This window comes from Eumetopias jubatus, unplaced genomic scaffold, assembly GCF_037043125.1.
Source record: "Eumetopias jubatus isolate StellerSeaLion01/CBP00866 unplaced genomic scaffold, mEumJub1_p1.0 scaffold_2, whole genome shotgun sequence".
Taxonomy (NCBI): Eukaryota; Metazoa; Chordata; class Mammalia; order Carnivora; family Otariidae; genus Eumetopias; species Eumetopias jubatus.
Window position 1 is genome coordinate 131,194,756 of NW_028274808.1, and position 25,841 is coordinate 131,220,596.

General features: G+C 39.4%; 1 protein-coding gene across 2 annotated transcripts; it reads left to right on the forward strand.

Moving 5' to 3' along the window:
• Positions 1-1,352: 1,352 nt before the first annotated feature.
• PPM1K (protein phosphatase, Mg2+/Mn2+ dependent 1K) lies at positions 1,353-25,081 on the forward strand. Of its 2 annotated transcripts, XM_088021112.1 has the most exons (8): positions 1,353-1,517; positions 8,209-8,722; positions 9,557-9,661; positions 14,375-14,538; positions 16,663-16,828; positions 17,177-17,321; positions 18,288-18,422; positions 22,236-25,081. In XM_088021112.1, the coding sequence occupies exons 2-8, from the start codon at positions 8,283-8,285 to the stop codon at positions 22,365-22,367; spliced, it is 1,287 nt and encodes a 428-aa protein (XP_087877238.1). In that variant the 5' UTR covers positions 1,353-1,517; positions 8,209-8,282; the 3' UTR covers positions 22,368-25,081. The 2 variants fall into 2 exon arrangements, with proteins under 2 accessions (XP_087877238.1, XP_027973630.1); XM_028117829.2 differs by lacking the exon at positions 14,375-14,538 and having other exon boundaries at positions 9,557-9,657.
• Positions 25,082-25,841: the final 760 nt, after the last annotated feature.

Genomic DNA, 25,841 nt, shown 5'->3' on the forward strand with positions numbered 1-25,841 from the left:
TAAATCGAGTAGTCAATGAACTGGATCCAGAACAGTTGTCCCAGGAGCAGGATACTTGATATGTCAAAACAGGCTAATAATTTCCCTTTAAAATCTCCAGTCTCTCTGCTTTTCCCTTCCTTCAGTGATATCACCATAGGCTTCAGCCAGGTCATCTCCCACCCTGAATTTAATCTGAGAACAGTCTCCTCACCAGTTTCCCAATAGCCTATTCTACTGGTTCTCTCTACACATTAACCAAAGTGATGTAAAGTCTAAACTAGATCCTTTTATTTCTTGCTTAAAATGCCTCAATAAAGTCCCATTACATTTAAAACGTAAAGCAAACTCCAAGACTTATGTATGTGGTTTGGCCTCAGTCTACCTCACTCATCTCATGTCATGCTGCTCTCCCCCGCCCTCTGTGCTAGAGCCATACTGGTCTTCTTCTGTTCTTCCAAAATGTCAAATTGTCGCACCTCAGGACCTTTGTCCACTCTCTGCCCAGAACAATCATCGCTTTACAGGTTCCTTGGCTGACTGATTTCATTCTCACTCTTCAAGTCTCCGATTAAATGGCATCTTATAAAGTTCTCTTATAACAACCCTCCCTATCTAATGGCAACCCCCTATTATTCTTTATATCCACACTTTGTCTATTTCCGTCCTTGACGTGATTCTTGTTTCATTTGCTTGTTTACCTGTTTGTTTGCTCCCTTTTCCTCATAAGACTTGTAAGTTCCATGAAGGCAGAAATCACGTGTATTTGTGTCAGGATTGCAGCGCCAATGCCTAGCACAGTGTCTGGCATACAAAAGGTCCTCCATAAACATAGAAATACTTGTCGAACGAATGAATCGACATTCCCAAGGGATCACAAGATGCCTGTTCAGTCACGAAGAACATTGCACTGTGAGTTTTCCAAAGAATAGCAGTGAAACCAGATGCCTTTCAAGCCCTTCTGCCCAGGCAAAGTGTTGGTATTCGCTCTCGGTTTCCTAGTTGTCATAACGACTGCCCCCTAGCCACAAGGGACACACACCCCTCCTCGACAGGCTGGCGATTTACCCAATCTCTCGATCCCACCCACCTCCCAGGCGCCCCTTCATTGGCCCTAGCGGCAAGGCATTCGGGGGGGGCGGGATGTCACCTCGAGCCGCTACTGGCTCGGGTCGACGTCCCTCTACCGCGAGCTGCTAAAAGTCAGCCAAACCAAATTGCAGTTGCGGGGAGGCTCGTTCCTGTTGGACTCTATGATTGGCTACGACCGAGGGCCTGGGAGGCCGACGCCCCGCCTCTCCGAGCGCGGTTTGGCCAGAGCTGCCGTCAGTCAGCGGGAACAGACTTCCCTCTCCATCTGGCTCACTGCAGGCGAAAAATTCTCGAGATTTTCCAGCAGAAGAGCCAGTGGCTGTTCTAGCTGCTCGCTCCCGAAACCAGAAATATCGGGGAAGGCAATCTTATTTACCCAGCAGGAAAGTCCCTTCCCCGCCCTCCGTTGATTAATTAGAAAATTTCCAGGACGTAACCATTGCGAGGTAAGAGCCTAGAGAGTGCACTTCATTTATTTCTAACAGTTTATGATATTATTTATAGGCAGGGTCGCATGCCAGCGCTCAGGGTCTGCGGAATGGAGAGTAAACGGAGAGTTCGTCAGGGAGGGAAGGGGAAATGTAGGTTTAAATCCCCCAGCCCCACAGTCAGCGTCTGGGTTCTCTGTGCGCCGCTTTTTTCTCTTTGGAGGTCATGAGTAGCGTGTCCTGTCGCGGCCCACCCCGGCTGCGCTGCAGGCAGTGGGCGTTTCCCGCCGAGACCCCCGCACTCGGCCTTGAACTTGACTGCAGGCTGGGGGCGTCACCATTGCGAGTGGAGTGGGCCGGGGTTGGAAGGCAGGAGGGACCATGGACTGGATGGTGGAAAGGCCGGGGGCCGCTCGTTCGCATTTCTCCGTAGGGAGGATCCGGGTGGTCCTGCTCGCACCCCGGACGTCACCGCCCCAGATGCAACCGGATTGAGGGAGACGTGGCGACACCCGAGATCTGTGCGGGGAGAGGGTGGTTGGGAGGCGGAGACCGGGCGGCGGAAGGTGCTGGAGGGAATCCAGCCATCTGCAGTGCTGCGCGGGCGGGAGGGTGTGCTTCCTGCAGTCTACCACACTGGCTACTCATCTGTCACAGCCAGCGAGGACAGCCCGGGATCCTGAACTGTCCGAGGGCGAGCGTTTCAGGGGACAGGAATAGAGCAGGATGCAGAGCCCTGGTTGGTGTCTATCTGAGGGTGTGGGTTTTGCTTTGCCAAGAGAGGTCTTGTGGCTGGTGATGGTTTTTTTTTTTAGCAACCGCTCGTGTAGATGAGAGATTTCGCAGGAGACGACAAAGACGAGATTCCGGGTGGAAATAGCCGGGGAATTTGGAGTCCCTAAAGCTCCACTGGCCTTCCTGAGCTTCATATTGAAAATGTGCAGCAAGGCCTCTTAAGCCCTTTGCACCCATCCTCCACCATCCTCAAGAATGAGATTGTCGCCGGTTTCAGAATGAGTGACAAGTGACGGATTATAATGGTCTTGAAGAAGAGTAGTGATGTCATGGTATTAGAGGAAGAGAACAGATGCACCACTGGGTAATAAAATAGTTATATTTTTGAGTAGTGAGTTCTTGCTAATGATTTTTTTCTTGCTACCAGAGTCACTTTCTATTGATGATCGACACAGGCACCTCCCTTGACTAGAATCTTAAGAGGGGAGAGGTGCTGTTGATGTAGTGTAGAATGTCAAGGAAAACCCTTAAAGAAGTATAAAGGTACAGGTTTGGAATGTGGTCTGTGAGTTGTATCCACATTAACAAAGATGTTTTAAAAGATATCTATGGACATAGAACAATGAATACTTTTCAGGACTTTCATTCCTCTATTCACACATCTAAACATGTTCACATCAAACCCAAGGGGACTCATTTGGGGTTTTTATTGTTGTTCTTTCCCTCATGTAGACTATTAAAATTTGTTTCCCTTCCTCCCAGCAGAGTACTGATAAGATACTGGAGTCCACATTTCCTGAAATACTTTTGGGAGGTTTCCATACCATTTGAATTTACTTGATGCACTGGTTGTCTTTTAAAAAGTTGATAAAGAAATATTTGCTTTGAGGGCGCCTGGGTGCTCAGTCGTTAAGCGGCTGCCTTCGGCTCAGGTCATGATCCCAGGGTCCTGGGATCAAGTCCCGCATCGGGCTCCCTCCTCGGCAGGAAGCCTGCTTCTCCCTCTCCCACTCCCGCTGCTTGTGTTCCTGCTCTCGCCATCTCTGTCTGTCAAATAAATAAATAAATAAATAATCTTAAAAAAAATTTGCTTTGAGAATATTAAAATTATCTGTTGTTTTCTTTGCGGGAGTTACTGATGTAAAGATACCCGAGTGCTGCTTTATAATGGGCAAATATGAATATTTTCTTAAATATTTTTGCTGGAGAGATCAATCTAAGAAGTTTTCTGTAGCAGTGAACCGTAGAGTGCCTGAATAATTTTGGCATGCACTTAAAATTACAACAAAAATTTGCCCTTTTGACCTTTCAGCAGTCAACAGTTTAACTCAAATCCCAAGTGTATCCTCCTGACAGAGACAGTGAGTGACTCTCTTATCCAAAAATAAATTTGGACAGCTCTGAGATATTTAAACCATTGAGGGATTATAAAATGGGAGTGGTATGAAGATGCAAAATTGGCATAGCAATCTTGTAGCTGTAAATTGTGGCTTTTCTTCACCACCTTTTATTTTTAAATCAAGTATGTACTTCAAAAGTTCACTACAAACCAAATGCATTTTTTCCCCTTCCTGATGCATTTCACCTGAGATTTCCTACTCTCAGGATGTGGGTTTTCAGCAGTGCCCTCACGCAGAATCTGTGCTTACTCTTGTGGGCTATGAGCTTACTCCCAATTTAACCCTCTTTGCTGAGAATCCCTCCCGCTAGTCAGAATTGTTAAACCAGGTGCCAACATTTTTCGCTGGTCAAGAGTTCTGTGTCAGGACTTTCAAGTATCATATTAAACTGTTAAAACATTAAGGAAGAAGATGGAGAAGGCCTGGTCACAATCAGTGTGAAAATGATGAAAAAGAAAGATATTTTCAGGCACTCACTTATTGACAGTATGTAGAATATATAGGGGTTTCTGTGTGTGTATATATATGTGTGCATACTCACACATTTTTTTATTTTAAAAGATTTTATTTATTTGACAGAGACAGAGACAGCGAGAGCAGGAACACAAGCAGGGGGAGTGGGAGAGGGAGAAGCAGGCTTCCCGCTGAGCAGGGAGCCCGATGCGGGGCTCGATCCTAGGACCCTGGGATTATGACCTGAGCTGAAGGCAGCTGCTTAACGACTGAGCCACCCAGGCACCCCATACTCACATTTTTTAAAATTCATGTGATTAAAGTAAATTTGTGGGTCCTGCATTTTTATTATGATTGGGAAATAAAAAGGGATTTGGAAAAGTTTAGAAGGAAGATTGTCCATTTTCTTTTTCCTTTTGGTATATGACTATCAATATAGTTTAGATTGCTGATATAAATAACCTGTTCTGTCACTAGGATTCTAGCCAAGTTCTTTATCTTTATTTTCTTGCTTAGCATAGTTTTTGCATTTTATTTTTGTTAGTTGAATGTGGTGTGTTGGTAATGTGTTCTTGTGCTCTTAGTTGATTTAACTCTTGCTCTGCCATTTTTGTGTCTTCAAATGGCTTTCAAGCAGAATTACTTCTGCCCTTTGACTCTTTTGGATGACTTTTACTTTCAAAGCTTGAATATAAATGTTAAAATGGTTTATAAAAATAAGCTAGCCTTGGGGTGCCTGGGTGGCTCAGTCATTAAGCGTCTGCCTTCGGCTCAGGTCATGGTCCCAGGGTCCTGGGATCGAGCCCCACATCGGGCTCCCTGCTCAGCAGGAAGACTGCTTCTCCCTCTCCCATTCCCTCTACCTGTGTTCCCTCTCTCTCTGTGTCAAAAAATAAATAAAATCTTTAAAAAAAAAAAAGCTAGCCTTGATTTCTGACTGAGATAGATATTGACATAAAGGATTCCTGAATAAACTTTTTTTTTTTTTGCAGAATGATCACATGCCAATTTATAATTGCTGAACTGACAAATAATAAAAACATCTCCTAGGCGTTTGTCAGTTTGTTCTCCACTCTTTTTGTTATGAAGAACACTGATGTGTTGTTATTTTTTCTCCCACAGGCTTTGGGGTTTTTTTCTACGTCATAAATTATACTCTCTTGTCTGCTAGTCAGTGTGTAGTCATATCTATGGGCATTTTGGAGAACTGGGGGCAGGTAATGACTAGATTCCTAGCTTGAATCTCTGGAGGAAACTTTTCTTGATGTGCAGGTTTAATTCAAAGTAGTTATTGAGCTTGGGAACACAGGTCCTCTTTGAATTGTTTCCCCAGAGAATGTGGAGATTAATATGATTTAGTTATATTACATTGGAAATATACAAAGTCACCTGCTTGCGTAAGTGGTGCTGATCTAGTTTTGTAATTTAGCTATATATCTGGCTCACATTTCATCTAGGCCAAAAGTATTCCCTAAAGTAAATGTTTTCCTATGACTACTCTGCTTACTTTCTGAGGTGATTGTGCAGATAATAAATGAGGAGGGAGGCCAGGTTGATGATTGATTTTAGTCCAGCGAAGCTTTTAAAGAAACTGTCCAACTTGCATTTTATTTCATTCTTTTTTTTTAAAGATTTATTTATTTATTTCAGGGAGAGAGAGAGAGAGAGAGAGCTGGAGTGTGAGGAGGAAGGGGCCAGGGGGAAAGAATCTCCAGTAGACTCTGGGCTGAGCACAGAGCCCAACGGTGGGGCTGGAGCCCACAACCCATGAGAGCAGGACAGTGAGCCGAAACCGAGAGTCCAGTGCTCACCCGACTGAGCCATCCAGATGCCCCATTTTATTTCATTCTTAAATAATGTTTCCAATGGATATTTGTTTCCTGCTAAAAATGCAGCTCTGACACTGTGAATTTTGTAAGATGGATGAATCACAGACCTGTAACCCCTGAAACAAATAATATATTATATGTTAATTAAAAAAATAATAATAAAATGTGGCTCTGGAGGGTTTTTTTGTTTATTTGGTTGGGTTTTTTTTTTTTTTGGAGGAGAGAGTGAGAGAGAAGAAAGAGTGCCCTAAAAGAGCTGCAAAAAATTTACTCAATATTTATTTGCTTCTAATTCTAGAACACTTGTTTAAAGTAGGTGAACGACTGCAAAATGGCCCAAGGCTGAATATAGCCTTCATGATTTCAGATTGAAGCCAAAAGAATAGTACTTTGCTTATACAAAAACAGACTCATTATATTGTGCCCCTGAAACTAAAAAAATGTTGTATTGTCAGCTATAGCTAGGTTTAAAAGAAGAAAGAATCATACTTCACTAATTTCTGGTGCACTCTTCAAATATTAATGGTTTCTAATAAATGTATCTTGAAAGTTTTATTTTTTTCTTTATGGTATAAAGTTGCTCTGTAAATTATCTCCATCAATAATCAGTACTTAGTTCCCTAGTGTAGACTGTATTATAGTTTGAAATTTCTTCACAAGTCCTTACCTTTATTTAACATAGTTATTGTTGCTGAATGAAAATATCACAGAAGCAAAGGAATAAACAACTTTTTTTGGTAATTTAATGTGTTGCTTCTCTTTCATACTTGATAACCAGAGATACTATGTCTCCTCCACTCCTAATATTGTCATAGAAGTGAGTTTCAATCTTTTATACATGATATTAGCTAAAAGGCCAAGAAAGAATGGCCTCCTAAGTCTTTCATGATACATTAATTCTTTGGGAGGCCTTCTTTATACTAAATTCTATGAAGGCAGGGCGCATATGTTTTTCATTGCATAGATATCTAAGGGAGTTCTTTGGAATTTCATCTTTTCTTTCTACTGTTTTATTTACTGTTCATACACAGGGCTAGACTGATTTCCAAAGATTTATTTGAAATCTGCAATGCATTTACTTACGGGTTCACTCAAGTTGGGCTTTGTATGTGTGTGTATGTGGCTTTTGCTGAGATATTTTTTCAAGTCCACTTTGTATCATGAAATAATTCAAACATGCAATTGAGAGTAATATAATACCTGTATACCCTCCACCAGCATTATGAGTCTTGACATGCTATCTTTTCCAGTTGGTTTTTAATACATAAAGTAACAACAGAACAAGGTACCGTGGAGTTGAATTTTTGCTTAGAACCTTATTTATATGGAAAACTGCCAGAAACACAGCCCTTCCTGCAGGGGTGTAGGAATTCCCCCTGACAACACCCAGGGGAGGATTCAGCTTTGGGGCAGAGTCCAGAAATGGGGGTGCAGAGTAATAGTTTCAAAGAAATGTGGTCTGGGCTCAGGCGCTAGCTCCTAGTCTGCAGGGCACGCAAGGGCTGGGCTGCTGGGCTGGGGTAGATGGAGACCAGCAGTTGTTAATGTAAATGCATAGATCAGTTGCTCATAAGTCACAAAGGTGGTGCCCCCTAATCCAGTGATCACACACATCGGAACTGGCTCATCCTTGTGCCTGTGGGAGTGTTTGCACGAACCATTCTACATTAACCATAGTAATGAAATATGTGAAGGTTGTTAAGTTGACAAATCTTAAAAGAAAACAGAATTTAGATCCTAGATTGTGTCTTTGCTAAAACTTGGGCCCTCTGAGTACAGAACTGTCCTATTAACCAATTACTTTTCTTATTTCTTTCTCCCTTAAGAGACTTTGATACTGTCAACATTTGCCCCGACCCTTTCTTTAGAGCAATGGAGTTAATGAAGGGAAGAATATTTATTTACACCTGTATTTTATATTATTGCTATGCAAAATATGGGCCTGCTGGATCAGCAGTTTGCTGTCACCAGGGAATTGGCTCGAAACGCAGAATCTCAGGCTCCACCCCAGGCAGACTGAATCAGAATCTGCTTTTTAACAAGTTCCCCGGGTGACTGTAGGTTAAAGTTTGAGAAACACTTGTTCTATATGATATATACACATTGTCACATCTTTATAGAATTTAAACACTGTGAAAGGGGTAGGTAAATCAGTTTTGGTTTTGATCCACTATTCTTAGAAGTAGGCTGTTAGATGCCACATTCTTTATGGCCTTACGTTTTGGTAATATCTAATGATAACATCAGTTATATGTGGAATTACTGACGGAATCTCTCTCTTTCTCTCCCCAGTCACATCATTTTTCTTGAAGACATTCCATTATTGTTCTATTGACCTTTCCCTCATTCCTGAGTCCTTTGGAGTTATGTCCACAGCTGCCTTAATTACTTTGGTTAGAAGTGGTGGGAACCAGGTGAGAAGGAGAGTGCTGCTAAGCTCCCGCCTACTGCAGGACGACAAGCGGCTGACGCCCGCCTGCCACAGCTCCACTTCAGAGGCTAGGTGTTCTCGGTTTGACCCGGATGGTAGTGGGCGTCCGGCCACTTGGGATAATTTTGGGATCTGGGATAACCGCATCGATGAGCCCATTCTGCTGCCGCCCAGCATTAAGTACGGCAAGCCAATTCCCAAAATCAGCCTGGAAAACGTAGGCTGCGCCTCGCATATTGGCAAACGGAAAGAGAACGAAGACCGATTTGACAGCGCTCAGCTAACAGATGAGGTCCTGTACTTTGCCGTGTACGACGGGCACGGCGGACCTGCAGCTGCTGATTTCTGCCACACCCACATGGAGAAATGCATCATGTATGTACAATGACTTTTCGCTCTTGACTTTGCAGTTTACCTTATACTTCATGTTTAAACTTTAACCTTTTGGCCGAGATGATGTTCACTGGTTCCATACTGTTGTTTTACGAACAAGCAGTGGCTTAAGCATGCCCTTTATTACTGGTAGTTACCACCATTCCGCAGTGTATGTTTTGACAACTCACCTGGTGAAAGCATTGACCAGGATCAACAACACTTTGATTTGTGATCGTATCAAGCTATATAGTACAGGATCTCATGTATTAGGAAAAGCATTTACTCCAGTGCAGGGCATATAGTACTTCAATAAATGGTAATTCTTTCAAGGGGTATGAATGGCTTTAGATGATTGACAGTAGGATGGGGAGAATGCATTTAATGAGGGTGTTTTGGAGCTCTTTAAAAAGTTTATTTACTGCAGTAATTACTAACGTATTTTGGGGATCATATGACTTGAATTAAAAGAGGGGGAGAACATATGACTATTTCTGGTCTTCCTGTAGTTATTCATGCTGTTCATCAGTTGATTTATTCATATTTTGAACTTAGTGGTGTACATTTATTTGAAGGAATTTTGACCTCCCAGGGTTGTGGATAGAGTATTAATCTTTAAGGACGGAAACTTGGACTTTTATTTTATTGTTCTTAAAGGCTTATCTCCTTGTCTAGTTATTTCCTAATTTGAATTGTTAATCTGTGGATTTTAAGCATCTGAAAGGCAAACCATGGCGGTCCATTGTATGGAGTAGCAGCTAGCCAGAGGGACCTAGATGAAGAAGAGAAACCTATTATAAAATGATTGTTTGGGACTCTCTTTTCCTCTCCACAAAGGGATTTGCTTCCTAAGGAGAAGAACTTGGAAACTCTGTTGACCTTGGCTTTTCTAGAAATAGATAAAGCCTTTGCAAGGCATGCCCACCTGTCTGCTGATGGTAAGTAAAACAATCACATTCCTTAGGGTATTGGGGTATGTCTAATGAAAGGAAACAATTTAAGCCCTTTAGGGGTGGGAATGCAAGTTTATTTGTGAGGATGCTTATATTGAAAGTGATTTTATATAAGAAATAACCTTAAATGCTGTTTGGAATCCAGTGTAGTGTTAGTACCTCATTTTTAAATGAAATATATTGGACATGAAAAATATATTTTTCAAAAATTGAAGCTCTAAAATGGTTCTGATATTGAATTTAAATTTTAAAAAGATTAAAAAATTTTTTAAATTTGCTCTTTATGTGGACAGGAGGTCCATAGTATGGGAGGGTTTACTGTTTTGGTTTTTTAGATGAATCTGTTGAGTAAGTACTGAAATAGACTATAGGGTAATCTCATTTAGCCACATAGTAATTGTTCAGACAAGAAGATTGCTAACTGGTCCTAAATAAGAAAAGACAATGGGGGGCGCCTGGGTGGCTCAGTCGTTAAGCGTCTGCCGTCAGCTCAGGTCATGATCCCAGGGTCCTGGGATCGAGCCCCACATCGGGCTCCCTGCTTGGTGGGAAGTCTGCTTCTCCCTCTCCCATTCCCCCTGCTTGTGTTCCCTCTCTCACTGTGTCTCTGTCAAATAAATAAATAAAATCTTAAAAAAAAAAAAAAAGACAATGGGTAACATGCACTACTCTGTTTAATCTTCAGAAGGAAGATATGTTTTCTCCCACTTCTAAAAGACTTTGGTCTTGCAGCTTTGTGGTAACTAGTGATATTTTTGTTTTTATTTGTTAAACACAAGGACATGTCAGCTGAATTTTAAAATTTACGTATTGTATGTCCTTAAATTTTGAAAGTAAAATGTTTCTGATTTTGACTAAATTTATCAAAAGCATTCAGAAAAATGTAGTTGGTGTTTTCTAGTTAGCTGACCCCCAAATCTTTTGTTCCTAAAGGTAATCTTGAAAACTTCTGCAGTGACCATTTAAATGTATGCATACAGACCTCGTAACTGATTTGAAAGTGAATCATGCAATATTAATCCGTGTTTGGTTCATCTTTTTATTTAAAGGAAGTCAAAGCACCACAGAAATAACATTTCACAATTTTCAGTTGAGAGCATAGGGATGGAAATTCTCATTTCACTGATAAGGCCAGTTGCAGAGTGAGGGCTGGGATTTTCCTGGCACCCACAGTGGCCTCTCTCACGGGCATGTTTACTGATGAGGATTATAGAAGATGACTAGGATGGCTCTATTCGCCATCTTATAAGATTTTTCCTGCCCTTTTTTGAGAACCTTACTGTCATCATACTTTTTGGAAAAGCATTAGAGTCCACTCTCTTTGTTCAGGGATTTGTTTTCTTGTTTGTAGATCATTCGGCCCATTTTCTCTTCTCCTTCATTCCTTTGGACTTTTTTCCTTCCAGCTGGCTCCTCACCTTTGAAAATAGAGGTTGAGAGAAGGTAAATTGTAGTATAAGATTGAGCTCTTGCTCCTAATGGGTAAAATATAGGAGGTAGAAGAGAACAGTCAAACACCTTCTTGTAGTTTCATTTTTATGACTCTGAATATTAGCATGCTCTGGTTTCATCCATAACCAGGTTGGCTGTATCTCACACCATGGTGTTTATTGGCTCTAATGCCGGTGGTGTTCCCCAGCTGTCCTGTAGACAGGTAGAACCTACCTGTCAGAAGAAAACACTCAAGTTTATCATGGGGAATGTGCAGGCCAACAGTCAAAACATTAGCCCTTCATGGGTGCAGTCAGCCCTTTGGTAAAGGATCTAATCAATGAAAATGCTGAAAACTGAGATTTGGCCTAAAATATGAGAGGACCCCTTTCATTTTATTAAATAATAAATTATAATTCAAGGGAATTTTGAAGTTAGGGAAAAAATTTGTTTAACTGGCCCACCTTAAAAGAAACTTCCTAAAGGTGCCTTACTCAGAGACAATTGTACAAAGAAAGTAATCATAAAAATATAATTAATTTCTAATAATAAATTTAAACTGTATTTAACTTAGTTCATCTGTCATACACCTTGAGCTAATGATCTCAGAACTTTCATAAGCTATTCTAAAATTCACTTTCCATTTAATGGCCATTTGTTTACAAGTATAGTGGAGTACGGCAGAACCATACCTAGTGTGCTACCAAAAGAAAGGGCTGCACTATGACATTGTTGTTCTTAAATCTTGTTTTGTATGTATTCTTACAGATTGCTTGGTCTGTGTGTGTTTTTAAATAAGTATTTTGGGAACAACTTTTAAAATTTATTCTTAGTAAGTTGCCAAGGCTTTCAACATTGCTAAAAATTGCCTTTTGATATTTGGGGCCTATTTTATCAAATATATTAAGGCCACTGAAGATAGATGCTGTAAGTTGTTTAACTTTTTTGTGGATTAAAAAAACATGTTTCAGATTTCAAAGTTATTTAAATTAAAAACTTTTTTTTTTTTTTTTTTTTGGTTTTTAGTAAGAACTGAAGCCGTATCAGTATTATAAGAATGCATAATATTATTTTTGGTATAGCTATAGGTAGGACCCAGGCCAGTTAAAAAAAATTGTGAAGTAAGTGCAGTTTGCCCTTTCCAGGTTTTTTGTGTGTGTGTTTTTTTTTTTAACCTTTTCTATCAGCATCAGTCCCATTTTGCCTCCTTGAACCCTTTCAGTGAGGGGCTTAAAGGTAGTCACCATGCTTATTCATTTTGAATCTCCAGCACTCAGCCCCCTGTATAGACTCTGGAAGGCCCTCAATAATGATTTGGACTGACCTGATCTCCATGCATATTCTTTCTCACCAAAGTTATTACAATTTATTCTTTGATTATCCTAGAGCTGATTTAATCAAATTATTACCATAATGTATGTGTTTTAATGAGTTATCACTCCTGTGTGGATTTGAATTTTAGGTAGGGGAAGCCTGAAAAGAGATTGGTTAAACCATAGGAATGAATCAGTAATGGTAGAATTTGGGGTATAAATGGGAAGAATACCCCTCAGTTATACTATATTAGCTTTCTTGAGAGAAAGTGAAAAAAATAAAGTGAACATAAAACATTTTCCTCTTCAAGAATTTAGTCCAAAACTGTCACATCTGCATAAAGTGCTTCAAATTATCTTGTTGGCATTTAAAACAGTTACTATTTCAGTTTAAAATGGGGTGGTTTGAGGAGAAGAAAATCAGAGTGCCACTTACCAAAAACAGCAAGAATCTTGCCCTTACGAAATTGTTGGCTATTTTTATTGATTTGTTGTTGACACATTTTGAAATTACCCTTATTTATGAAGCTAATTTCATCATCCTCTTTAAATATTTTTGTATTCAATTCATGCCAGTTGTGTATTTTTACAATTAATGAAACCAGCCAGCAAATTCAAATGATATCCCATTACTCTCCTGTTTATGAACAAACCTCACTTAAAACAAATGGGGTGGTAGAAAACTGAGATTACTATCCTTTACATTCTATAAACTCTTCCAAGTGTTTCTAGATTGCTTAAGGCTTGAAAGCAGCAAAGCTCCCCAAGAGACAGATGGATCAAAAAGAGAAGACTTGCTCTGATGTTCAGGGCGTGAGATGTTGGTGGCAGCATTGTGAGTTCCATCGGAAACGTCCATGCGCTTCACATTACCTGATCTCTACGAAACAACCAGTGTTAGAAAGGCAGTGTTTTTGAGTCTTCTTATATTGGGCGCAGCCAAAAGAAAAGAACAATAGACAGGACATTGAAGAGATACTAATTGTGCTGTTACCGCTTCAGCTCATTACTTGGATTTCGGTGTTCATGAGTCCTACGTGTCTGGAACACCTGTGTTTAATAAATATTGAAAACCATTTTGGTTTATACATATTATTGTTTACATGGTAAACAATAACTACTGGGGCGGGGGGTTATACTTTGAAAAGTACAGCTTTTACTCGTATGTTGCCATTCAGAAACTTGATCATTTTTCTTTTGATATGTCGACCTGCAACACTAGGGAAAGGAGAGAGCTGCAGAAATACCCATTTTGTGAATCCCATAAACTTATAAACATGCACTAGAGCTCAAGAGCCTTACTAGCCTATATTTAAACAATCAATTTAAATTAATCAGTCTATTAAAAAAATGCATTAAGCATCATTAACAAATATGTTACTTCTTGTATCTGGTATAGGAGGTGCTTTAATTTCTTTTAATATGTATTTGAATCCCAGTAATTTGGTGGTATACTGTAGTGCACATCCTTTCTAACTACGTACTGCTTGTCAGATACAAATTACTCACTGCTGTACCCATGAATTTTCCCGTTAGTTATTGGGACAATTCTGATATTGGTACCAATCAAATTGACAGTGCCTTTTTTCCCGCTCCTAGAGGTATTGATTTACTTCTCAGGACTAACTGTTAAAGTGTGTGTGAGTGGTGTGCGCATGTGAAAGAGAGAGAATGAGTGTATAGATGTGTGTCTGTGGTATACTGCATATATGTTTTGTATGCCTGCATTTGTATATAGTTTTCCGAACCGTGGGAAGCTATGAAACTAAGAAGTTTTACTCTGTGATGAAAAAATGGATTCAACTACAAAATACCATCAATTTTGGGCAAACTGAATCCTGAATTCATTGATACGGCACCTCCTGGAATATTATGTAATTTGCTAGTGAAATTTTCACCAAAATAAAAACCTTCCCCTTATTTTGCAGCTCTTTTCTCTGCCCTCCCCTGTGTTGCAGGTTTGTAATGTTTGAGCACAATTCCTGGGTGAATTTCCTATTTGCCTCTGTGCGTGTTATTTGTGGCAGAGAACTGTGCCCGGTCAGCAGCTCTAGACCTGGAGCCCGTGGACACTATATGCTGGGCTTCAGTGGAAAGAGAGATCTGCTTAATTTTGTCCCAGGTGAAGGAGTCCAGCGGTTCCTAGCCTGGACTACTGGAAGGTTCCCACATCCTCTTTGCCCCATTAGTTGAGATGACTTGCAGTAGGAAATGTCCAGTGAGTGTTAAGACCTTATTGAAAGATGTCTTAGTTTTATAGTTTATGTTGTTAGGGCAAAAAGTGAGAATTTTTACTTCCATGTTAAATGTTAAATGAAATAAATGCTTATTTAATCTTTATTTATTAGATGCTTAGCAAACCAGAATCAACAGTTAGTTTTGAAAACTTTCCCATAAATCCTGGGATTTTGGAACTGTGAAGTTGGGTTGGTTAAAACTCAAGCTCTTTTAAATTCCTGGGTGGCAGAGGTGGCCATGAATGACAATAGAATCCTGAACAGCGAAACTTGGAAGTGTTAGTTTACGAATTTTTAACTCTTTTGATGAAGCTAATTAAAACCACTTTTAAAAAAAGCTGCTGCTGACCATTTAAGCAAAGGAGAGGAATACTAAATTCCCTGGACAGGTAGCATCTGAGTGAATGCCTGTACTCTCTTGCCTGGCGCTTCCTATCATTGGAAAAAGTCACAGTGGGGTTAAACTGTGAACGTCCCACCATATAATGTTTTGGGCAACTCAAAAGTTAACTTTTGTAATACGAACACCACTGGTTCTTATGCTAAAACATTTATGTTATACAATGACAAATATGTAATATGTTTTAGCATTGCTGAGATACTACCTTGCACAACAGTTCCAAAATCAAAAGATTAATGGGAAGATAGTGCAACTATAAATGCTATTTCTCAATAAATTAGACTCAGCATGGACATAAAAGATTAAGTAGGATTTATTAATGTTTTTTTCATTTTACTTTTCTGATTAAAGCAGGCATTTTAATATACCAATTGGAAAATAGATTTTTATATCTATATATATCCATCCAAAATGTATTACTGATGAAATTTTTTAAAGTGTCTTTTTGGGGAAAAAAAATTGGAAAGACTGAGCCTCAGTCAAATCAGTAGCACTTCATTTTTCCTAAATCTACCTTTAAAGAAGAAATCATCTTTGGATGATCACCTGAATATTTTATTTAGATGCTTTAAAGAATGAACCATGTTACTGAAGACAATACCTGCTTTAAATAAGTTATCTTTTTCAGTTTCTTCCAGTTTGCTTTACTTTGTAGCCCTTAATTTCATAGTATTCTCACTTTTGGCAAGGCTCAATGCACCTTCAAAATTTTTAACAAATAGTAAAGAAGATAGATGCGGTTTTAGTAAATGAAAGAAAGATGCGAAAATTCAGTTTGGACTGGATGAAGGGAATAGTGGCAACCTCAAGCCAAGTGACATTTAATTTTGTTATTGTTCAGAGAAAATTAAATGTGAACTACATTAAGCATTTGGGAAACTAGAATGAACTTCATTCTCCATCCCCCATATTTTCCTAATATAACAATGGCTGTAACTTTGTTTCATGTCTGGGGAGGACAAAGATAAATAGAAAAGAATGTGAACCTTTAACCATTTTAGGATTTTTTGGGTGAACATTTGTAAAAATAAAACAATTGTAGAAGGAAAGAATATAAAATATAGCACTTGAAGAGCAAATGATATGCCCTTGGCATCCTTGCTTAGCTTATTAACTGATAATACTGTCATAGGATAGGAATGAAGAAATGGAAGAGAAAGCCTTCTGACTGCATAGAAATTTTAGAAGAGTCAGCTTGCCTGAATGAGCTCAGTAGACCTAAAGGTCATCCTGTCATTTTAGCTAATCTAATTAAAATGTAATACTTTTAATACTGACACCTGATGTACACACAAGGGTGTCATAAATATCAGTTCAAGTCAGCTCTAGTTCATATGAATAGAGGCCATGTGGAGACAGTGATGCACTTTTTACCAAATTAGGTTAGCAACTTTTTCTATTTGCATGGAGCCTTGTTACTGAATTAGATACTTCTTTCTCTGCATGCTCTTACTTACATAGTTCATTTGCATTTTATTTGCATAGCTCTAGTTAGATTAGAATGATGCATTTCAGCATTAGTTTAACATGCCTGTGTTTTATTTTGTAATAAAAATTCCATATCCAATCATTTGTCACTGACTTATACTCTTTTTCATAATGTTTGCAGCAACCCTTCTGACCTCTGGGACTACTGCAACAGTAGCCCTCGTGAGAGATGGTATTGAACTGGTTGTAGCCAGTGTTGGGGATAGCAGGGCTATTTTGTGTAGAAAAGGAAAACCCATGAAGCTGACCATTGACCATACTCCAGAAAGAAAAGATGAAAAAGAAAGGTACCACCTCCACTGATCGTTCTATGAGGATGCTGTTTATATAGTTCAAGATAGAAATGAAACCTTGCATTTTATTTATTTTTTTAAAGATTTTATTTATTTTTTTGAGAGAGAGAGAAAGAGTGCATGCTTCGGAAGGGGGAGGGGCAGAGGAAGAGGGAGAAATGGAGCCCGACTCGGGGCTTGATCCCAGGACTCCGAGATCATGACCTGAGCCGAAGGCAGAAGCCTAACCGACTGAGCCACCCAGGCACCCCGAAACCTTGCCTTTTAAACTGATTTCATCTTAAGTTTAACCGTGCCTTCATTTCCTGGGTATCATGTCATAGTCTTTTTTTCTTGGACCAGGATCAAGAAATGTGGTGGTTTTGTGGCTTGGAATAGTTTGGGACAGCCTCACGTGAATGGCAGACTTGCAATGACAAGGAGTCTTGGAGATTTGGATCTTAAAACCAGTGGTGTGATAGCAGAACCAGAAACAAAGAGGGTTAAGGTAACAATCTGCAACAGCTGCTACGCATGCAAGGAATGAAAGCAGGATTTTTTCCAGCTACAGGCTTTCTTAGAAGCCTTAATTAAAGCTAACATGATTTTTAAAGTTTATGGAAGGATAGATGAACTTTTCAGATAAAATAAAATACTGTCCTACTGTAGGATGAAGTGCCTGTTTTTTGCTTTACCCTGCTTGCTGGAATTTGCCTGGTAAAATGGCTCTAGTGCCCTTCCTCACCAACACCTGATCACCCAGTGTCACCACAACTCGGAATCAGACCTTTACCTCCCTTTTGCACCAAGCTAAATAATTGCCCTCCTGCCTTTCTCTGACATCTTTTGCATGCTACCTATCAGTGCCCCAGTTACACTACACTTCCCTCAACACACCCTCAACACACACCCAGTTGTGAGCTGACACTTCCCTCTCTGCAAGTGCTGGTACCTAGTACTAGGTAATAGAGGCTCCCAACGGTGGCAGCAGGGGATTGTTCATTGAATGATTTCCAGTCTTACAGCTACCCCACTTATATTCATTGTGTCTAACAAATACTTAAATAGGGTTTACTGTGGGCCAGGCTCTGTCCAGAAGAGCTACTACCACCCCATTTTACAGAGAAAACAAATCCAGAGCATCGGTGAACTCACCTATGTTTGCCTAGCCAAAAAGTAGAGGCAGATTTCAAACCCAGGAAGCCTGGCTCCAGAGACCGTGCTCTCTACCATTACAGCGTGCTTGCCTCTCATCATTTGGCTGTCTAGCTTCTTCCTTTGTGGTGTTACTAAGGACATGTTGGGTTCGTTCTTGATGGTTGATGCTAAATGTTGCTAATTTTGCCCAAAATCTAGGTCTTCCATTTTCACCGTTAAGCTTTTAAACACAGATGACCACTCAGCAAACCGATAAAATCTTTGAATTTTGAAGACTATTCAGAGGCTGAGTCTGTGTATTTGGTTCTGATTACAGCTCCATCATGCCGATGACAGCTTCCTGGTCCTCACTACAGATGGAATTAACTTCATGGTGAATAGTCAAGAGATCTGTGACTTTGTCAATCAGTGCCATGATCCCAATGAAGCAGCCCATGCAGTGATTGAGCAGGTGACAGAGCAGAGCTTCTGCTAGAAAAGTCCCGATTTAGGGTGGTGTGGGTGTCGGGGGTGGAGAGAAGAACACCCAGGTGCAGGTCTTGGTACAGCCTGGAGGGGCTACTACGCGCTTGAGATTTCTTTGAAATCTTGTGTTTGAGCCTTCAGTATTACAGGGAATTTTACACTTGACTCCATAATATTCCCAGTTTACAAAATGTTTACAATTCTCCCAAGTAGTTAAATAAAACCTGTGTGCCAGGGAATGTGCTATGTTTATTTTTTGGATTTGTACACACCTTGATATGATAGTAATAGCAACAGGAAATTATAATAATAGTTAATTGTAGTATCACTTATGTGCCAGACACTCTTCTAGTCACATATAATATAACTCATGTAATCATCACAATAACCTTCTGAGGTTATAGCTAGTATTACGCCTTTCCACAGATGAGGAAAACCGAGGCACAGAGGCTGAGAAGTTAACTAACTTATTCAAGATTACAAACTTTTAAGTTGCAGAACTAGGCTTCAAACCCAGACAGCCAAGCTCCCAGATTCAACCACTAGACCATTAAACTAGACAGCTCCAAGTAAATATCCGGTATAGGAACACTATAGCATAGTCCACATCTGGTTTTTAAGAAAGGGTGTGTGAGGGGCGCCTGGGTGGCTCAGTCGTTAAGCGTTTGCCTTCAACTCAGGTCATGATCCCAGGGTCCTGGGATCGAGCCCTACATCGGGCTTCCTGCTCGGCGGGAAGCCTGCTTCTCCCTCTCCCACTCCCCCTGCTTGTGTTCCCTCTCTTGCTGTGTCTCTCTCTGTCAAATAAATAAAAATCTTAAAAAAAAAAAAAGAAAGGGTATGTGAAAAAAAAATTCAGAAAGATGTATGGATATGTTATGTATGAGTATGTCTCTCAGAGATAAAATTGGGAATACCCAGTAAAAATGTAAAATTTCCATGTGCTCTTTAATATTCTATTAGATATTATCTATAACTTTGAAGATACCTAAGAGATAGCTCTTCGAAGTTATAGCCATCGCTGATCATTAGAGTCATGCTTTAATTTAACAGCTACTTCTGCATTTCCCAATTTTTACATTTGCAACTGGGAAGGCAAATTTAGCCCAAACTTTTAAGTGCTAATATTTGTAATTAAGACTTAAGACCTCACTTAAAAAGCATTATTTGTTTGAAAATAGATGCGTAAGCATGAAGTATTCCCTTGGTTACTAAGTGTGTTCATGAGATTACAGAAATGGGCCCAATCCTGTGGATGATCACTTCTTTTCTCATTTCACCTCCCTGTCTCAGATATGTGTGTTCTCATTCACACAGGCAATGATATTTTAATGACTGCATGGTATTCTGCTATATTTGTGTACCATAATTCTTTTACTGGTTCCCCTAATCAGCAAATTTAGTTTATGTTCACTTTTCCATATTATAGGGAGGGAGAGCACTGTATAAACGTTCCTGTGTCTACTTGTGCATGTCTATTTCCTTCATATATTATTTTCTCAGGTAAAGTTCTTAGAAAATTGCTAGATAAAAGGATACACTGTATTCTAAAACTTTTTAAAAAAATATTTTATTTATGTATTAAAAAGGAGAGAGAAAGAGATCATGAGCAGGTGGGAAGGGTAGAGGGAGAAACAGGCTCCGCGTTGAGCAGGGAGCCCGATGTAGGAATCGATCCCAGGATCCCGGGATCATGACCTGAGCTGAAGGCAGACACTTAACCAACTGAGCCACCCAGGCTCCCTATTCTAAAACTTTTAATAAGCTTGCCAAATTGCCCTCCAGAAATGCTATTCCAAGTTACACTTCTCTCTAGCATGTTTAAAAATTTCTGTTTCGGGGGGCGCCTGGGTGGCTCAGTCGTTAAGCGTCTGCCTTCGGCTCGGGTCATGATCCCAGGGTCCTGGGATCGAGCCCCTCATCGGGCTCCCTGCTCCGCGGGAAGCCTGCTTCTCCCTCTCCCACTCCCCCTGCTTGTGTTCCTTCTCTAGCTGTGTCTCTGTCAAATAAATAAAATTAAAAAAAAAAAAATTCTGTTTCGGGCTCCTGGGTGGCTCAGTCGTTAAGCGTCTGCCTTTGGCCCAGGTCATGGTCCCAGGGCCCTGGGGTCGAGTCCCACGTCTCGGGCTCCCTGCTCTGCAGAGAGCCTGCTTCTCCCTCTCCCGCTCCCCCTCCTTCTGTTCCCTCTCTCACTGTGTCTCTCTCTGTCAAATAAATAAATAAAATCTTAAAAAAATAAAAAATAAATAAAAAATAAAAATTTGTTTCTCCAAATGCTTATTATAGTTTTTTGCCAGTTTGATAGGTAGAAAAAATCAAATTTTAGTGTTTTAAATTTGCATCTTTTTTCTTTGTTGGTGGAATTAACCATTTGCACAGGTTCGTTAGACCCTTGTATTTCTTGTCTGTGTATAGTGTTTTCCCATTTTTTTATAGGCATATTTGTCTTTTTCATGGTTATTGTAACAACTTCCTATATGTTAAATATGTTAGTACTTTGATGTTGCGAACTTTTTTTTGGTCTTTCAATTTGTAAAACTTTTTTATATTTTGATGCTTTTTATTTTTTTTAAATTTTTTGAAAAGATTTTATTTATTTATTTGTCAGAGAGAGGGGGGGAACACAAGCAGGGGGAGCAGCACGCAGAAGCAGACTCCCCACTGAGCAAGGAGCCCGATGTGGGGCTCTATCTCAGGACCCTGGGATCATGACCTGAGCCGAAGGCAGACACTTAATGACTGAGCCACCCAGGTGTACCAATATTTTTTTTAAGATTTTATTTATTTATTTGAGAGAGCGATTGAGAGAGAGAGAGAGAGCATGAGAGGGGGTTGGGTCAGAGGGAGAAGCAGACTCCCTGCTGATCAGGGAGCCCGATGCGGGACTTGATCCCGGGACTCCAGGATCATGACCTGAGCCGAAGGCAGTTGCTTAACCAACTGAGCCACCCAGGCGCCCCCAGGTGTACCAATATTTTGATGCTTTTTATATTAGATATTTTTATTAACCTTTTCCCTCACAGTTTTGGCCTCAGGCTATTAATTCTTTTGAAATACATTTGCTGTTGCATATAATCCCGAGCACTTCTTACAATGCTGACTATGTCATTTGCTATTTGTTTTTTGTTTTGTTTTGTGTTTTTAAAAGATTTTATTTGTTTATTTGACAGATAGATTGAGAGAGAGCACAAGCAGGGGGAGTGGCAGAGGGAGAGGCAGGCTCCCCGCTGAGCAGGGAGCCCAATGTGGGACTCGATCCCAGGACCCTGAGATCATGACCTGAGCTGAAGGCAGACGCTTGACCGACTGAGTCACCCAGACGCCCTGTCATTTGCTATTTGAATTAGTTCTTAAAATTGATTTACAGTTCTCCTACTGTAGAAATTTAGTTTATGCCACTTTTCCATTTTGTAGGGAGCATAATAAACCTTATTGTTGTTATATCTTATACACTTTCATTTCCTTAGGTTATTACTTTTTACCTTGTATTAGTCCCTGTGCTAAATGCTTTATTTTCTTCTTCCAGAGCATATCTTGATCTTAGTCCACTGGTATTTCTGTTGCCAAAATTGCTACAGTGGAATATAGTTAATATGGTTGTTTTTTTTGGGGGGGTCCTCTGTTATTCTATGTACAATCTAATAAACTGTGTGGACCTTGATGCATGTTGAATGAATGCGAAGTAACTGGGTTAGTAACTATTTTGAATGAGATTATAGCCTTCCAGAGGAATGGTGATTTTTCTTTGTACGGACTCTGATTTCCCGTGTTTTCTTCTTCCTTCTGCCAAACCTTGCAGGCAATACAATATGGTACTGAAGATAATAGTACTGCAGTAGTAGTGCCTTTTGGTGCCTGGGGAAAGTACAAGAACTCTGAAATCAACTTCTCATTCAGCAGAAGCTTTGCCTCCAGTGGACGATGGGCCTGAATGCTTGCTGGGACTTCGAATTTCTGTGAAACAGTTTTTCACCAAGTATGTCAAGAAACTTACTAGATCAAACTCAAAAGTCACCCAACACAGGGTGACTCTGTGACTCACTAGATTAGTACACAGTGTAAATGTCAGTGTAAGTCAGTGTAAATGTCCTAACCATTTACACTGTAGTTTTTCATAAATATCTGTTATATTTATGTTTAGCTGTACATACTCAGTATAAATATGTGTGTAATTCAGTTACTGTGAGTCTCGAAGTTGAGTGAGCAAATGAAAAGTGGTTTTCACACACTTGCTGAGTGTTACATTTCTAATTTTTAAAACTCTTAGGCAGCTATGAGTTTCTTTTGATCATTTTTGTTCTTTATTCATTTGAACGGATTCTCACCTTCAAGTTTTTCAACATTAGTAGGTATTTTGACAGCTCTGCAATGTGTTAGCTGCAAGAGTTTGTTTTTAATAGTTCTACCAAAGAGTAAGTGTGAAAACAGAGTTCTGTGTGACTATATTTTGTATTCTGGACCACTTACTATTAAATTTCACAATGCAAAAGACATTAATTCAGATAATATGACATTGCTAAAGTATGTGCGTATTTACAACAATGCACTTTCGTATTTCAGCTGTGTCCCTTGGTCTCCATTCTTCTTTTTTCTGTAGCTAAGAATGCTATACAGATACACAGACTACTCCTTTATATCAGAAAAATATGCACAGGCTGTGTCTTTTGGTCAAAGCTATACAAACTTAAATACTGACAGCATCAGGTATTTTGTATGAGGTTTCCATTTGTTATCTCTAACTTTGTGTTTTGTGTATTGTATATAGTATGCTTATATCACTTCTTGTATAGAGTAGGCAAGTTGGATAATGCATCAGTAAAAATAATACCACACTGACTGACAATGCTACATAGTGTGAGGTTTATGTCTCCTTTTCGCTTATTTCTATGATTCATAACAATAAATCTAGAACATTATTCTATATTTCAGCTTGCTAATGTAACTTAGGAATGTAAAACTATACTTCTTTATATCTGCATGTACGTTTGCTGTTAAAATGTGAATCTCTACGTGCGTGTTTGGAATTATATCTGCAGTTTATTTTGGCAGACAATGTAAATTTCTTATATGTGTGGGTGTATGTACATATGTAAATTTTGGAGTAATAGAGAGTTAAAGGGAACAATCCTGCATAGCTCCTTCACCAGTTAGCTTTAAATTATTGATAATGTTTATCCCCAAGGACTCTTGACAAACAGAGGGCAGTTTTATAGCAGAGAATCAACGGTTATTGGCAGGTGAGGAAGTGAATTTAAAATGGCCGTAGGAGATATTTTATGGTGGCTAATTCCTGTGGAATACACAGAAGCAGACTAGCATGTTGAAGCTACATTGCTATATGGTAATTTGCAAATAAAATAATAGGATGTGAGGAAAATACTGAGTGTTAAGAATGATACGGAGTTTTGTTGTAGAAACAAACAAAAAAAGAAACCAAGAAGATAAAGTTGGTGAGGTGTATACCTTCCACTCTCAGTTTTCATGGTCAACTTGTTTTCTGTCTTTATGTTTTTATTTAAAGGTTTGTTAGAAGGAAGATGGCTCGATATAAATATTCACATTTTCTTATCTTTTGGGGAATGGAAGAATATGAATCTTGAGTTTTCCTGCATTTATTAATCAGAAATTTTCCTTTGATAAAAAAATTGGCAAAGAAATATTTCATTTTCACGGGGCACCCGGGTGGCTCAGTCGTTAAGAGTCCGCCTTCGGCTCAGGTCATGATCCCAGGGTCCTGGGATCGAGCCCTGCATGGGGCTCCCTGCTCCGCGGGAAGCCTGCTTCTCCTGCTCCTGCTCCTGCTGCTTGTGTTCCCTCTCTCGCTGTCTCTCTCTCTGTGTCAAATAAATAAATAAAATCTTTTAAAAAAAAAGAAATATTTCAATTTTTTTTCCCAAGGAAGCTTAGTGAAAGTAAAAAATATTACAGGAAAGAAAATAGTCTCTTGTTCATTGTCTGGGAAGTGAGGAACCAAAGGTAGGCTAAGAAAGCTGGAAAGCTTTCTTGCTCTTTCTGACATATGTTTAGGTCCCAGAACCTACATATAGAAGCTTCACTTAGGAGTATGGAGAATTTCCAAACTAACAAGCAAATGAAAACTCTGAAGCACAAAATGACATTCTGAAAATGTAGGTTTCATTTTTTATCTGAATTCTTCACAGGGTGGGAGGGATGTTGTCAAGCTCAAAAGTCACTGATGCACTAAGGCAGATTGCCAGGTTTAACAAAGAGGAATCTGTAGGGTTGTCTAGGCCTTGGTTTGGGGTGGACTTTGCTCTGCTTCACCTGAAAAGCTTTTAAAACTCGAAATCAATCAACTTTGACTAAAGCATAAAAACATATTGGTGTTTGTTTTTTAAGCCACAATGTTGAAGTATAATTTGTAGGTTATTGTAATCCACAAAAGATAATAAGCCTACAAGGAATATGCAAATAGTAGGGGAAAAAGGGACTATTCTAAATATAGTTTTTTAGCTATAACTGTGAATTTGCCATGTGGCTGTTACCATGTGGGTGTACGTATAGTGTAGATTATATATTAATGTAATTAAACCAAATCCGTTATAATTTACACTTGCCTTCATTTATATGTAGTATATAAATCATCTTTATCAAATGTGTTGCCAAACTATTTGCCAACACTGACTTGGCAAAATATTCTTTTTTTTTTTTTTAAAGATTTTTATTTATTTATTTGACAGAGAGAGATAGCAAGAGCAGGAACACAAGCAGGGGGAGTGGGAGAGGGAGAAGCAGGCTTCCTGCCGAGCAGGGAGCCCGATGCGGGGCTCGATCCCAGGGCCCTGGGATCATGACCTGAGCCGAAGGCAGACGCTTAACGACTGAGCCACCCAGGCACCCTTGGCAAAATATTCTTAAAATCATTGTGATTTTTCACAAGTATAAGTTCTTAAGTACCTAGTATATTCAAAAGTAAATGCTGTCCTGCTCTCCATCAACTGTTTATTTGTTGTAGATTTTTGTGTTTAAGTGCTTCAAAGTCTTATGCATTTTTCTTCTGAAAAAAAAAAATTGTTTTGAAGGAAACAGTTTTGAATCTCTGCACTCTATAATGTGAACTGTTCTCAAGTTCCAAAATTAGAAAGAAATTACTTGCTTTGAAGAATTAGCACATAATCTGAATTAAAATTATTTTTTCAAAGAGGAATTTGATTTTTTTTTTTTTTTATTAAGAATACTGGCAGAGAATGATTTAGGTCTATGCTAACTCCTCAATGTCAGACAGGACATTTAGTTTCTAAGAATGGACAAGCATTTAATTTCAAGGTAATATGATAGTAGGAAAATGCTTCAAGGCGGGGGAAGGCGTGGTTAAAGTTTAGCATCAAACAGTCAAATACAAACATGGATTTGTATTTAGCATTTCGTTTTTTCACATACTCTT

What these genes read in the sequence shown, in the direction of transcription:
- PPM1K (XM_088021112.1), top strand. Translation starts at nt 8,283, where the DNA reads ATGTCCACAGCTGCCTTAATTACTTTGGTTAGAAGTGGTGGGAACCAG. An exon ending in CAGAAACAAAGAGGGTTAAG is followed by an intron (nt 17,322 to 18,287) that starts GTAACAATCTGC and finishes TTCTGATTACAG; the next exon opens with CTCCATCATGCCGATGACAG. An exon ending in CCCATGCAGTGATTGAGCAG is followed by an intron (nt 18,423 to 22,235) that starts GTGACAGAGCAG and finishes CAAACCTTGCAG; the next exon opens with GCAATACAATATGGTACTGA.